The 16,263-nt window shown below is 35.3% G+C and overlaps 1 protein-coding gene across 1 annotated transcript in view; it reads left to right on the top strand.

Moving 5' to 3' along the window:
- Positions 1-16,263, top strand: part of LOC111152577 (ankyrin 2) — a 326,153-nt gene that overhangs the window by 184,674 nt on the left and 125,216 nt on the right. Inside the window, exons 6-10 of the mRNA XM_022511070.1 lie at positions 1,673-1,858; positions 2,302-2,325; positions 5,357-5,455; positions 7,457-7,555; positions 14,508-14,606. Of these exons, the coding sequence (XP_022366778.1) occupies positions 1,673-1,858; positions 2,302-2,325; positions 5,357-5,455; positions 7,457-7,555; positions 14,508-14,606 (507 nt within the window). The remainder of the gene's footprint in view (positions 1-1,672; positions 1,859-2,301; positions 2,326-5,356; positions 5,456-7,456; positions 7,556-14,507; positions 14,607-16,263) is intronic.

Genomic DNA, 16,263 nt, shown 5'->3' with positions numbered 1-16,263 from the left:
AAAATGCAATCATTAATGTACAATCCTATTACCCTCATCTCTTCTATGAATGGAAACTTCTGAGACTTGTTTTCAAGCTTTTGTGGAGTAAGGGAGGTTTTAACAAAAACAGAGCCTAGCCTATATATACATTTTTCTCTTTATTTACCACCTTTCCATTAACTGAATACTTGTTTCTAGAGAGAAAACATGGCTCCCAACTTTTTTAGTATGGTTATCCATCTATTCCTAAAACTCTTATAACTTTGATTATCTGTGCTATTGTTTTTGTTTTTAATTGTTTTCCAAGTTTAGAATTAAAAATCTGTTTTTTTAACCTAGCACATATAATTTTATATCTAAATTATCTAAATAATATAAAATTCAACTAAATGCAAAATTAATGAATTAGCCTTACTTACCAAAAGGTTTTAGATTACATTATATCCCAAAGTTGTCAGATTAATTGGCAATAGACCATTCCATTGATAGTTATTGTTCTTCCCAATCAATATAGAGATATTTAGTAACTTGCATAGTTTATCACATAATTTATTTCCCTGTCTTGGCTACCATATCTTTGATTGTCAATCAGACTTGTTCTCCATTATCTCTACCCTTTCCATCCTTTCCTTTCTATAAGGTGGTCTTACTTAAGGTTGTTCTAATTTTTATTTTCCCATTCTAAACATACATTTAAGCACATCTTATGCACAGTATGCTTTGTGAGGGAATGCAGATGTTTTTCAAGATATGTAGAATAGAAACTAAGAAAACAATTTGATGAAGCCAGTCCATAGTGTGGTGAATGACTGATTGTCAGTTGCTTTAATCTTTTTAAAATCAGTTTCAGGGGTAGAATGTAGTGATTCATCAGTTGCATGTAACACCCAGCACTCATTACATCAAGTGCCCTCCTTAATACCCATCACCCAGTTATCCCATCTCCCCCCCACCTCTCCTCCAGCAACCCTAGTTTGTTTCCTAGGATTGTCTCCCTCCCTATTTTCATCTTACTTTATTTTTCCTTCCCTTTCCCTATGTTCATCTGTTTTGTTTCTTAAATTCCACATCTGAGTGAAATCATATGGTATTTGTCTTTCTCTGATTGAGTTATTTCCCTTAGCATAATACCCTCTAGTTCCATCCATATCATTGCAAATGGCAAGATTTTATTCTTTTTGATGGCTGAGTGATATTCCATGGTGTGGGTGTGTACATAGTGTACATACCACCTTTTCTTTATCTATTCATCTGTCAATGGATCTCTGAGCTCTTTCCATATTTCGACTATTGTGGACATTGCTGCTATAAACTTTGGGGTGCATGTTCCCCTTCGAATCACTAGGTTTGTATCCTTTGGATAAATGCCTCATAGTGCAATTGCTAGGTCATAGGGTAGTTCTGTTTTTAACTTTTTGAGGAACCTCCATGCTGTTTCCAGAGTAGCTGCTTCAGTTTGCATTCCCACCAGCAGTGTAAGAGGGTTCCCCTTTCTCTGTATCCTTGCCAATGTCTGTTGTTTTCCTGAGTTGTTAATTTTAGCCATGCTTTAATCTACACGGTAGTATTTCATCCTTTTGCATTTCTTCTCTATCTTAATTATTATTTTAAACATTAGAGGCATTGCTGAGAGTTGAATCTCATGCTTCCAAAAGTGAATGGAAAATTTTTTCTTCTTCCATTTTACTAGGATGGCTTCACGCCACTCGCGGTGGCGCTCCAGCAAGGACACAACCAGGCAGTGGCCATCCTCTTAGAGAATGATACCAAAGGGAAAGTGAGGCTGCCAGCTCTGCATATTGCAGCTAGGAAAGATGACACCAAATCCGCTGCCCTCCTGCTGCAGAACGATCACAACGCTGACGTACAATCCAAGGTAAAAGCTGAACGCATTTGTGGAAAGGACCTCTTCAGCTGCCAGGTTCCTCCTGGGGAATGATAAAGAAGTAGGCCATGGTGATAATGCAAAATTACTTCCGGTTATCGAAAGAGATAAATTACTTCCAGAGGTATTTCAAAAAGAAGGGGGCTGTCTATTGGGTAGAGTAACAAGAAGAATTTTTAAGATAATTTTCTTTTAAAATGAGGTTCAGCTTTTTTAGAAATCTGCTTATTTATTCTCTTTGTAATCAAAAATAATAGAAGCGGAATTTTAGAGCGATAACATTGTTTTGTGTAGTGTTATGGATGTCTTTTCTCAGGAGGATATATTTTGGCATGTTGAAACAATGTATCCAACTGCAGCGAGTGGATTGACTGTTTCCTTAATTTTGCTCTGTGTAATATCTTCCCTCTTTTTCCCACACAACACTGCTTCAGATGATGGTGAATAGGACAACTGAGGTACAGTATTACGGTTATACCAAAATATATCTTGATTTTATTGATTTTAGTTTTTTGCCCAATTGGGATAAATGCTCACTAATTCATACTAATGATTGGAATTTCCATTAGTAGGAAATTAATTTAAAAACTTTTCTCATAATTAAGGGAAATGAATAATTCAAAAAATTTAATGTGACATATATCAGAAGCTATTTTATCAGTGTAGCTATTTAAGTAGCTTATTAGAATAGAGCATAAAATGAAACTCTCCTTAATATGTGTTTTCTGAGTGAGCTTTATTATTAAATACTATTTTGCCAGTAAGAAATATGACCCTCTCTTAATGAGATTTCTCAGGCTAGAGTTTAGCAAAGTGAAATTTAAGGAGGTTTCTTTGCTACTGTTTTATTCTTTAATCTCCTTACAGTTGCCTTTTTTCCCATATTTTTTTAACCACTTTGTATATAATCAATAGTGATAATTGAGAGTATCATGATCAGAACATTTGCTTTTATCTCTCTAAGTCTTAACAATACTTGATATGAAATCATCTATTTTCCACATACCAGAGTAAGTCACATCGATCACCAGGAACATTCAGTGCAGAAGCTTCTCTGTATTGTGTGTGTGTGTGTGTGTGTGTGTGTGTGTGTGTGTGTGTGTGTGTTTAGCAGCCTCTCCTTGACCATTGCCAAAAGAGGCACTAACACAAACATTGTTGAAAGCATATTGTAGAAATAAACCTGTATTCAAAGACAAGTGACTGTGTAGGTTGATTTTCACTTTTTTGAGGGGACTCTTTTAGACTAACATCTTATGATCACTGGACTGTGGACCTGGAGAGGTTTTGAGCATTCATTTAACTTTTATTGAGAGTAGTGTATTTCTAGAACTAATACCTTGTTTATTAAAAAATTTACCTATTGATAAGATGTGAATATATGTGATATAGGTGCGAATACTTGAGTTAGTCATATTATTTCTTCTGTCCCATATCTGTGCATGGAACTTAGGACATAGATTAAAAAAAAAAAAAAGCCCAATTGCTTGGTGAAATTGCTCAAGACTGGAATCATATAAATTGACATCTTAATTACTGATTTTAATACCTTTAATTTTTAGGTGATTTTGGTGATCGTTTAAGAGGTATTTTTGACAGCAATTTTGGCTCTAAATATTGTGTTGAAAGCAGCAGTTTGGGGAGATTTGTACTGAGTTAGAAATATTTCTTTAAGGACAATAGAGTAACAAAGAGGGGAACCCTTCCACTGATACCCCTGTAGAAAGGTGAACTGAGCTTCCTACCTTCATGGTAATCAGGCAAGAGTTCTTCAGGGAGGCTTATACAAGCTTTGTGTTGGTTGGTCAAAAGTCAGAGTCTGAGGCATCATCACAGATGGCTGACAAGGCTGTGTCACACAATAAATTGGTTTATTTTTGCAAATAAGAAAAATAATTTGAAAATGATTCACTAGCAATCACTGTGTTGTCCCCCCCCTCCCCTGGAATTAAATTGTAACTTAAAAGATAGACTTACATTCAGCATATGTCTGGATGACAGGAAATATCAAGATAAAAATGAAAAACTTCTAGTCAATTACTTCTTAAAATACAAAAATTTGACATTTTATAAAATAACAGTCTGGTTGTAAGCTGATTTTTCCCTCCATTTTGACATGAATATTTGGTATCACATAGACACAAAACTATCTTTACCACAAGTGTGGGATTTTGACTGATAGTTACTATTCTTATTTTGTGTCTTGGTTCTCTATAGTCAGATATTATTTGCAGCTAATTCGGCTGATAGCACAGAGGATTTTCTATTACCTAAGATATCTGAATGCTTATTTAGGACATTTGAAAAGCAAAGTCACCGAAAACTGTTTATCAAATGAATAGGGAAATAATGGTTGTGATTTAGATAATATTTCTTAAAAACAGTGTATGTAAATCAAAGTTCATTTCAAATGAGAGGTACTGATACAAAATAACTTCAGAACTGCATGGTTTGAGATCCAGTTCTGTAACAATAGTCTTTATTAACAATATCCTATCATCTTTTATTGAGTAAAAAAATGATGAAATTATGGAGAGCGGGGAGAATACATGTTTGCATACTTTAATAATAAAAAGAGTTAATATACATCTATTGTGAAAATGGCAACAATTTCTAACTAAATTTCATCAGAAAAAGAAATGAAAGGAAGTATACTTTTCTTCCATGAAGATTTTCAGACTAATTTTTTAAACATTCTGAGAGTAAACAGTTCTCTAATGGCTATGTAATTGATTTAACCTGCTTATTTTATTTCATAACAGTCTTGTTAAAATTTGTTTTAATTAACATTCAAAATTGAGTTTGGCTGACTTTTTTTCTTTATTTGATATTTACATTGATGCCAGGTATATTGTTTAGTTTTCGTTTTTAAACTTTTTTTCATTGTAACAACCTCTTCTCACTAAGCACAGTTGTTAAAGAAGACAGAAGTATGACGGTGTAAATGATGTGGAACAAATAGTGTATCCTCTGTAAGAGTTTCTCACATTTTCATAGCTCCAAAGGCACAATGCCAACTAATGCTGTTTGTTGTTGTTGTTGTTGTTGTTGCTTTTATTAAAAAAAACCCTGAGCAAAACAAAACAATAGTTTTGAGTCTTTCTCTGGAGAAAATTCTTTTACTCACAATTACTTTAATCCAATGGCTGAAACTTTATTGTTTAATCATATTCTGTTTTTCTCTAAAGTTAAACCAACCCAAGAAACATGGTTTTGTATAAACAATAAATCTTGTAAGCAGATAAATCATTAAGCTAATTAGAGATAATGTTGCCAAGAAATGCAGGGTATTTATTTACCTGCTTATTTAGTTAGTTATTTACTACCTCATTGCACTAAAATTTGAAGAGCCTTATTAAAGCATTTATTATCTGGTATTGCTCACATACTAGGTAAACAACTACCATGTGATTTTCTTCACTAATCCAGGGACTGTGACATATGGAGGTGAAATGCTTTAGTGACTGTCGTTTTCTTTGCTTTCCATAGAGTGGTTTTACCCCTTTGCACATTGCCGCCCACTACGGAAATGTCAACGTGGCAACTCTTCTTCTAAATCGGGGAGCTGCTGTGGACTTTACAGCTAGGGTATGGATTAAAATAACTTCTCATTTTAGATAGCAGTGAATGGACATTATACTAAAGTAAAAATGGAAAATAGTAATAGCTTGTTTCTTTTTCCTTGTCTGGATCTGTGCTGGATTTATTAGATTTTTCAGTTTTTTTTTTCTTTGAATCACATGAAGTCATCATGACCAAATAAGTGAAAATTAAGAATGTATCAGTTCACACATACATGCTCTCATTTTTCTCATATTTTGATCAGGATTACATTGAATATATAGATTGCTTTGGGTAGCATAGACATTTTATAATATTTGTTCCGTTCAGCCTCTCCATGTCTTCTATTCTTTTTAGATTTTATTTATTTATTTCACAGAGATCACAAGTAGGCAGAGAGGCAGGCGGGGAACAGACTCCCTGCTGAGCAGAGAGCCCAATGCGGGGCTCCATTCCAGGACCCTGGGATCACCACCTGAGCTGAAGGCGGAGGCTTTAACCCACTGAGCCGCCTGGGGTGCCCTTCACTCCATGTCTTCTGTTTGGGAATTTTAATCCATTTACATTTAGTTATTGATAAAAAGGATTTAATATTGCCCTTTTGTTAATTGTTTTCTACTTGTCTTGTAGCTCTTTTTCTCTTTTTTCCTCTCTTGCTATCTTCCTTTATGATTTGTTGACTTTTGGTATTATTATACTTTGATACGTTTTTCTTTTATTTTGTGTAACTTGTATAGTTTTTTTTTTTCCATGTGTGTGGTTATCTTGGGGCTTACATACAAATTTTATAGTTTTAACATTTTATTTTAAGCTGGAAACAATTTCAATTGCATTTAAAAAGTTTAATTTCCTTCTCCCACTTTATGTTACCACAGTTGACATCTTTTCATATTGTATGTTTTAATATATTTTTAATTTGGTTATTTTTAATACTTTTTGACATGTTATACTAAAATTAAAAGTGATTCACCTACTTAAAAAGTGATGTGGAATAAATAGCATATTTATTTGTGGCAGTTAAGGAGGATATTTATGCTGACATCAGTGTGAGTAGTTATATTTAAAGATCACTCCATGAATCATGAATGAGCAACTCAAGTGAATCAATCATTAAACTGTTAGAACGTTAAGTATCAAATGTATAAATACATTTATACAGTGTTTTAATGATTATGGGGCACATAATTTGGCCAAAAAATGTTTTTAGTGAATTGAGAGTTCACTCATGTAGTCTTACCAATATACATAACAAGACATCATGTTGCATTATATGTTTAATGGTAAGCTTTCACTGGAAAGAATTCACTTACATGATAATTACAAAACACTGTACTTAATATAAATCAGTAAATGCAATATTTGAATATTTGTAAAATTTTGATATGCAAAAAGTCAGGTACATATTCTTGCCATAATGATGACAGAGGGTAGCTCATAAAGTAAACAACTATAATTCATATATATATGGTGTTTTGTCCTGAGAAGGCTTCTGTACTGAAACTATGTTGAGCTATTTTCAAGTTGTTTTTCATACTGAATTATTCTGAAGAAGGTGTTTTTAAGAATCATTTTTCCAATGGTTATTGAATATGTATATTTATATTCTATTTTGAAGCAAAGGAAACTTGAAGATCCTGGAATCTTTCAGGGCCTGGATACTGTAACAAAAAAGATATAGACTTTGACTAGGGCTCTGTCCTAAGTAGAATTTGACACTTTTTTCTTGTCAAAGCACTCCCTTTGTCTCTTGACAATGTGTACAGAGTAATGTGTATATTCGATACATATGTTATAGTCACGGACTAACTTAGTTATGTAGTTTCATTCCATTTTTCATCCTCTAACTATAGTGCTCTGTGGTTTGTGTGCTTTTTTGTCCCTTAAAAATCAAAGACATTGAAACTTTAGTAACCTCGAATCAAATTACAACATGGGTCTCAGCCTTACTTTGCACCCACTAACACAGTCTTCACAACATCATGCCCTGTCATACCCAACATGCTCTTGTTTGGTCTTTCCATGGTGTAGAATGGAATCACTCCTCTGCATGTGGCTTCCAAAAGGGGAAACACAAACATGGTGAAGCTCTTACTGGATCGTGGTGGTCAGATCGATGCCAAAACTAGGGTGAGTGTCTCTGTTCTTTCAATTTCCTACCATTTTTGTTCTTTGTATTCTTTATGCAGGCACCTTAAAATACCAGTCCTGAAATATAAGCAATGTGTTTTCAAGGAAATTGCTTCTTGGATTCGATTTAAATCTCATACAATATTTAAAGGTTTCTCATTGTCAAGTGGAATTAATATTTGCTCAAAAGTGCTGGGGAAACAGAATGCTAGGCCCTCAATGAGACAGTTTTTCAAGTCCTTGGTTATTTTGGGTAACAAAGATGAAGAATTGAACTGAAGTTTCTCTGATTATTAGCTTTACATTTCTAAAACCCAAACACATAAGCCTACGTTATGCTGTGAGGGTGTGACTTTTACATAAAATACGTGGATACATGTTGATAATCTTTTGCTTCTAATTTTCCAATTTTTAAATCATTTTTCTTAAGTGATTATCCTATACTGACCTGAGCAGGAGATCTGCTGTATGCTTACGGAACAAAGGCATCTGGTTATTTTTTCCTTTAATTTTATTTATTTAGAGAGAATGAGAGAAAGAGAGAGCATGAGAGGGGGGAGGGTCAAAGGGAGAAGCAGACGCCCTGACAAGCAGGGAGTCCAATGTGGGACTTGATCCCAGGACTCCAGGATCATGACCTGAGCCGAAGGCAGTCACCCAACCAGCTGAGCCACCCAGGCACCCAAGGCAGATGTCTGGTTATTATGTTGCATCTTTACTCATTCCAGTTTGATAAGAGGCAGGGCCCTTCATTCATTTCAGATTTGTCAAGAAGAATACAAATCTAAGTTTTATATACTGCCAATAAATAGATGATAAGATAGGCTGGAGAAGATCATTGTTCAGAGTTTGGCCTCTGAAGGCAGATTACCTGATTTCAATTTACTTCTACTACTTACTAGATATAGGATATTGGCAGTTTACTTATTACCTCCTTTGAACATAGGCTGATATTGGTACCTATCTCATATGGTTGTATGAAGATTAACTCTTAGATATTATTATTTATCTTTTTGAAAGCGGGGTGGGTCAATAACTTAGCTCTTCATAATTTTTTATTATGTTAATGACATTATATGTAGTTACTTCCTTAAACATTAAATTAGTACTTCAGTATTAGTTCCCTGGAATAGATTTGGTTAATTATAGACTTCAGCGAAACTTTAAACATTCTTATAATGTGAACAGTTTGAAGTATATGGTGTGAGAAGTCTGTAAAAGATAGTGATGGGATATGTCCCTTATGATATTTTATCTTCACTGTTTAATCCTGGGACTTTATATTCTCATAGTCACAAGGCTAAGCATCAAATCTAGTTCCTTTGCAAATCTTAAGGATAGTGAGTGTTTTTATTTAATAAGCTTTATCATCTTTGAGCTTCTGGGGACTACACCAGTCCCAGACTATAAATTCTTTTCTTTTCTTTTTTTTTTTTTTTTTAAGATTTTATTTATTTGAGAGTGAGAGGGCATGTGCACATGCACACAAGTGTGGGGAGGGGTGGAAGGGGAGGGAGAGAATCTCAAGCAGACTCCTTGCTGAGAGCCAAGCCAGTCCCCAGGGCTGGATCCTAGGACCCTGAGATCATAACCTCATCCAAAATCAAGAGTTAGACACCTAACCAATTGTGCCACCCATGCGCCCCTATAAATTCTGTTTTTTAATGACCTCAGGAAACGTTGTTTTCTTAATCTTACTTCTCTAAGACGTTTGGTCCAGAACATCTATGACATATTATCATGTGGGAGCTCTAGAGTGGTTTGCTTTGTCTCTCAAGATCATTGTTGTACTGTCTGCTGTCTTTGCATCAGAGTTTTATATGATTTCTACCCTTTGCTTTGTTGGCATGCCTTTTCCCTTGCTGTGCTATAGGTATGCAGAATTGGAACAATTATGCACAATGCTTCATGTTCTGCCTCCTCGTTCTTCATGCTTAAAGGAAAGAGTTTCTTTGCTTCCTCTTTTAAGTTTATTACTAACGTAATGTCTCCCTTACCTATTTCTATTGAGACTCTCTAATAATTGAGAGTACCAGTGTAAAGAAAGCACTTAGTAAATGCAACAGAATTTTATCTTGGCCAGTGTCTTAAGGCTCCACATTATTCTTATTAATATTTTTCTGGTATATTCATTCATTTTTGAGGCAATTGATTTTATTTTTTTTATCATTGCGGTAGGTACTTAGTTCTGTAAAATATGTTTTAATTTGCATGGCCTACAAACATTTGCATATGTAATTTAAGTCTAACTCCAAATAGGCAGTGCATTTTCATAAAAAGAATACTAAGGAAGTCTTATGCTAGTTCTGCCATTAAATAATTGTCCTTACGCAAGTTAATCAAATGTAAGCCTTGGTTCCTTCTGTGAAGAGAATATTTGGGCTGTATTTCATCCAGTGTAGCCTTTAGATATACAAATAAATTGTATTTCATTCAAGAATTTATAAAGCAAAAATAGGTTTTATAATTGTATACATCGTGTGTACATTCTGTTCATTCATTCCTTAAATGTAAGTTAAAGTACTTCCTTATCTCTTAAGGAGTAGGATTTTAAAAGCAGTTGGATTCTTTTAATTCTGTTTGTAACTAAAATACAAGTATAATACTTTATTATTAACTATTTGTAATTAAAATACAAGTATAATACTTTATTATTAACTATTTATAACTAAAATACAAGTATAATACTTTATTATTAAAACAGGAATCTGGTTAGCTTTTTCTTTTGTCTTTTGAAAATAGATTTTAAAATAGAAAAATTTTACATTTACTTTTTGACTATCTTTTTAGGTAGTACAATAGAGCTTCTATATAAGGAATTAAAAATAATATTTTTCTTTCTTTTTTTTTATAATAGGGGTCTCAATTTACCTTAGCAATCCATATTAGTCATAAACATTCTGAATCTAGTATGTTATATCAAGAATTTTCCACTTGATCTTCTCATTATTTTTCTCAGTTATAAGGTTTTCATTATCTGGAGAAAAGCAAGATATGTAGAGGATTAGGGGTAATTAAAAAAAATCTTACCCACTGTTTCTTCCCCACTTCTGCCAGCACTTTGTCAATCACTGAGAGACATTTTGCATCTAGTTGACATTCTCACCACTGACTAGGATCTGGTGTGAAACAGACATTTTCACCAGAGCTCTGGTTTTCTGGTGTTTGAAAAACCTCATTTAAATGTTAAAACAGAAACTTCATAGCTAGTTAAAAATGATATTATTAATCCAATTTTTATTAAGAGCATTATTCTTTTTTATTTTTAATCTTATATATTATTTAAATGTGGAGATACTCCATATAAGGTTAAAATATTGAAATACATGTTGTAGTGCAAACAATACAAGTATACAAAAACATTAAAAGATGATGAACAAAAAACCAATATATCAGGAAAAAGAATCACAATAATTAAAGCAACAGTAGTGGCTACCAATTGTCATCGCACGTGATGTTCTAGGCACCCTGCTAAATATTCTACAAATATCATTTTATTTCCTCTTCCTACCAGTTTACAAAGGTTGTGTTAACTGCTTGTTAGGAAAATATGGAGGTCTTCATTTGGAAAATGAGACTGCCAAAGGGAAAAATGATTTTCAGAGGACTTATGTCACTTGACCTAGGATACACAGGGTAGTCATTAGCAGAGCCTGTGTTAATACACAGACTTCAGGATACATCTACAATTAAACAGAGACAGAGGAAGGAAAAAGATAAGGAAAGAAATGGTTGTAAAAAGCTCAGGCGGTGGATTAGCAGCTGGAAAAGTGGCACCCCTCTACTGTTGACTGATCTAGCCTTTTAAGGATTATCAGCATCATAGTGTGATCTGAACTGATTCTAGTGAGGGGCAAAAAAAGAAGGAAAGAAAACAAGAAAAAGGATTCCTGGGGGAAGTAGCCTTCAAATATAGTCTGAAGAATTTAAGTTAAAGATATTGAACAAATCAACATTCCTAAGAGTTAATTTAAAGAATTAAGTAAAAAAGTCCTTGAATACAAAATTTTGATAAGATTTTTTTTGGCAATAATGAGATAGTGTAGTTATAGAAAATATCTAAGATCTGTTTACACTGAGCATGTTGGGAGAATTGAATTTGATATAATGTCCATATCCTTTATAAGCGAGATAAATTACATCAGATTTAGAATCAATGTAATCCTTATTACTCTTTGATGTTCTTATGAATTTATTAAGTGTTCTCCATATTTACCTATTGTTACTCTGTGCCGGGAATGGCCAGCAATCTCTGTACCAACAGATGAAAGGATTACTACAAACTTTACTGTGAAAGAGAGGAGAAGGCAAGGGGATCAGCATTCCGAGAGGAACACACTTTGTTCTTCTTTGCTCTGGCTTTTGTTGGTCGTTCAGGATAATCACAAACCCTTACCTTGTTTCTCAAGCAAGTGATGTGGGTCTTATTGAAACTGGAAGGATCTGTTTATGGGAGAGATAAGATATGCTTATCTGCTTGGTCTATGAATTCTGCTAACCTCAGCCTAAAGGACAATGCATACATATCTCTTAGAACACAGGGTGGCTGTTTGGGCTCGGAAAGCTTCTGGAAGGCAACTCCCAGGGGCATTCCAACAGCAGAGTGGTAACACAGGCCTCAGCATTCCAAAGGCCCACACCCTTCTCTGAAAGCTTCCCTTGCCCCCAGCAGCGTGATCGTTGTACGTGTTACATTTTAGCAAACCAGGTATTATGGCTGATTTCATGCTCTACATTAACCCAACAATTGAGTATTTAAAGTTTTCAACATGATTACACAATGCATCTTTCATGTTTTCTGTAGAAAACAATCCCTTTTCTGAAGATGGTTTAAGGCAGAGTCCCTCATTCAAAAGAGGTCACAAGTTAAATGGGATAAAGGAAATTACCCCATTTTATATGCTGTGAAGCCGAGCCTCAGAAAGAATCCTCCTTGGTGGCTGACCTGAGACTCACACCTGAGTCTCTATGATTCCAGAGCCCAGATGTCGGACCACTGCATATAATGCCTTCATTCACGTTGTTGGATTTCTCAAACTCTAGTTCTCCATGAGGCCCCCTCCAAGAATCTGGTTGAGAAGTCAAGCTATCTCTAATAGTTATATAACTTAAATAGCAGCTAATGCACTGTACTTCCACCACAAGGTACGTTATGGAGATACAAAAGCATAATCATCTTAACCACTTTGCCTGAACAATTTCTTTTTTTAGGCTTCTTTCTGGTGAACTTTAAAATAACTCGGCATCCCGACTACAGTAGTTAATTCCCACCCCCCACCCCGAAAGGCAGTCTTTTCATGCTAATTCTTACATATCCAAAATTGCAAGGTCTCTGTTGGATATTCGGTATCTTAATACTAGCTAAGTAGATTTAACAAAGCAAAGTATCATTCGAACTCAAGGTCCTAGCCAAAAACAGAAAGCACCTTCACGTTTGATCATTTGAATATAGATTGTTAAGGGATCTATTTCTAACATTGTAGGTAGACTGTAGGGAAGGCATGAGGGGTAGTATAGACTTCCAGGAGCTAGGAATAGAAGAGCTCATGACCAATCCCAACACAGCAAGGTGAGAGTTGATGTACCAAGACTTCAAAGGAGAGAATTGGATGGCCAAGGCTGTTTTTGGCTTGAGTGTAACCTTTGGTGAAGAGACACAGCCAGATGAGATCTTTTACAGAATGGCTGTCTTGCTGTGTTCCCCATACCCAGCCAGAAGCCAGAGGGCAAGGTAGCCCCCTACTACAACCGAGAGTGCTTTATCTGTCAGACATGGAGCAGAGGAGAGAAAGGTAGAGAATGGATCTGGAGGGTAAAGGGACAATATCTAGCATAGAAATTCCAGAATGTTGGGACAGGAAGAGAGTTGTAACCCAGATAAATTGTATTTACTAGGAGGAAAGCATAACCCAGAGCGATGGTCCTGGAAACAGAGACAAAAGATAGGCTCTTTGAGTTCTGGATAAATCAGAAGCTTTTGAAGTCCTCTTAACTACTCACGACCCCTCATTTTCTTTGACTGTTACCTACCTTTTCAATATCCCTCCTTAGGACAACCTTTTTCTCCCTTAAGCTTGAAATCTTCAGCTAATTTCTGTACTCAGGATTTCATTTTCTCTCTCACTTCTTGCCCATTCTTACAACCTACCCACTCTCCTTTCTGGCCATGCCACCCTAAAGAGAAATAAAATCCAAAAGACAGAAGGAATTTGAGGATTGCTCTGGAATCAGAAACTACCTGAGAAGTATCAAGTTCAGAAAGTTGTATAAATAACAACATAGAGTTGGGCCATAATTTTGTTTGACTCCATTTTAATGCTATTATTGTTAATAATCAATTTCATCTCTAAGAAATAATTGTGTAATTTGGGTTGAAAAATTTGTATGGAAACCTTTAGAAGAATGTGAAAAAAAATGTCTATGAGCCACAGGGGGTGTTTTAGGAGGATTTATAAAAATAGTGACAATTCAAGAGATCAAAGATGGACAAATCAGATTAAGAAGAATTTGGGGGTAAAGGTTCTGTTAGGACAACCAAAATGAAGATAATTTAGTGATACCATCTCAGCCTTGTGGTTCCAAGCAAGTAGGGCTTTGAAGTTCAACAATTGCTGCAAACTCCACTTTTGCATCTTCCTGAATATGAAAACACAGGACCAGCAGCGTGTTGTTTCACATTGAACCTCGGCATGTGAGATCTCTCTTGCCCTCTCCCTCTCCATTTCTTCCCTATCTTTCTTTTTCTCTCTAGCCCTCTGTTGAGATCTCTCACTGTTTTGTTTTCTCTCTCTTCTCTATCATTTAACCAATAGCAATTCCATTACAGATCTGTTGAGGCAGTAGGAATGAGTTCAGGAAACCTTCTCTTTGCAGTGGCAAAAAAGACAATCTTGACTTTTTTTTTTTTTTTTTTTATGTTAACTCCAGATTAATTCTTTAATTCTTTTGGCAGGATGGTTTGACACCCCTTCACTGTGCTGCAAGGAGTGGGCATGACCAAGTGGTAGAGCTTCTGCTGGAACGGGGTGCTCCCTTGCTGGCAAGGACTAAGGTGGGTCATTAGGAGTAAGATGGGATCTAAGAAACTCTTTAAACCACTCTTCTGAAAATCTCTGTTCTTCTTAAAATCAAAGCATCAGGCCAACGTTTTCTAGTTACTCAATAATTGTGTGCTAGGAATGAGGAATATATATCAAACTGTTTGAAAATTATTTAAAATTAAGAAATACATGCATTAAGATGTATTGAGTGTATACCTTCAGGTGCTTCCTATGTTTTTATCTGCTACTCTTCCTACATTTGGTGGACATTTGAATATATTCTATGTAGATGAGTAATGTAAATGAGCATGTTGTATATAAATGAGAATATTTCCTATGTTCTATAGGTTTACTTTTATGATTCTCTAAGATGCTGTAAAATACATATAAAATTGTCTTAAAGTAGCACAGTTAGCAATACAAGATAATCTTTTAGCTCTCTAGTCTTTATCTCTTAGGCAATACGAGTAAAAAGAAAGACTTACCAGTGGTGTTGGATGATTATATTCAGGATTAGTAGGTGATATGGAAAGCATAATCTAGGATAGGCCATCTACAAAGAACCATTAAACAAGTATAATGTTCTCCATGTCTCAGTACATCTAGCATTTCTTGTCTTTTGTCATCAGTATGCTCAACCATGAAGAAAACTCTGATGGAAAACCCCACTGGGAGCTGATCTGTTGGAGTTTTTCATTATAAGATATATTTTACAAGCGTTATTACTGCACAAGTCCCCATTTTTTTTTTTTTGAAGATTTTTATTTATTTATTTGACAGAGATCACAAGTAGGTAGAGAAGCAGGCAGGGGTGGGGGTAAGCAGTATCCCTGCTGAGCAGAGAGTCCGATGTGGGGCTCGATCCCAGGACCCCGGGATTATGACCTCAGCTGAAGGCACTGAGCCACCCAGGCGCCCCCAAGTCCCTATTTTCTAGCAATACTTTGGGTCGCCAAAAAAAATCAGGAGACACAAATATAAAGATAATTACACAGAACTGTTTAATGGGATATGCTGCAACCCTCAGATCCTCAGTACAACAAGAATTTAGACAAAGGATACTTCTTACGTTTTCTCTGTATTCCACCTCTACTATAGCCCCTGAACAGGGTTGGTACCAACCGATGCTCTTACCAGAGTAAGCTGAGAAAAATCAGACAGCCAACATCAGCAAATCTTTTTCAGTTTATATTTTAATTGAATACTTATTTGAAATTATTTAGAGCAAAAACCAACCCACACATTTAAAATAAGTATAGGTGAACCTAATCTAAAGATGTGTCCGACAGGCCATGAAATGGTGCCTTCAAATTTTATGTATTATTTTCACTCTCAGACTGATACCATGAGTGTTGTAGAGTTTTATCTTTAAAATGTGACATTTGGGGACGCCTGGGTGGCTCAGTTGGTTGGACGACTGCCTTCAGCTCAGGTCATGATCCTGGAGTTCCGGGATCGAGTCCCGCATCGGGCTCCCAGCTCCATGGGGAGTCTGCTTCTCCCTCTGACCTTCTCGCTCATGCTCTCTCTCACTGTCTCTCTCTCAAATAAATAAATAAAATCTTTAAAAAAAAATAAAATAAAATGTGACATTTGGGGCTGAGTAATGCAGAGATAATTGACTGTGGAAAGGTTTTGTTTTGTTTTTAAGATTTTATTTATTTATTT

The sequence above is a fragment of the Enhydra lutris genome, unplaced genomic scaffold (assembly GCF_002288905.1).
Source record: "Enhydra lutris kenyoni isolate GAN:26980312 unplaced genomic scaffold, ASM228890v2 scaffoldscaffold3, whole genome shotgun sequence".
In the NCBI taxonomy this organism is placed as follows: Eukaryota; Metazoa; Chordata; class Mammalia; order Carnivora; family Mustelidae; genus Enhydra; species Enhydra lutris.
This window is presented reverse-complemented; position numbering and strand designations above follow the sequence as displayed.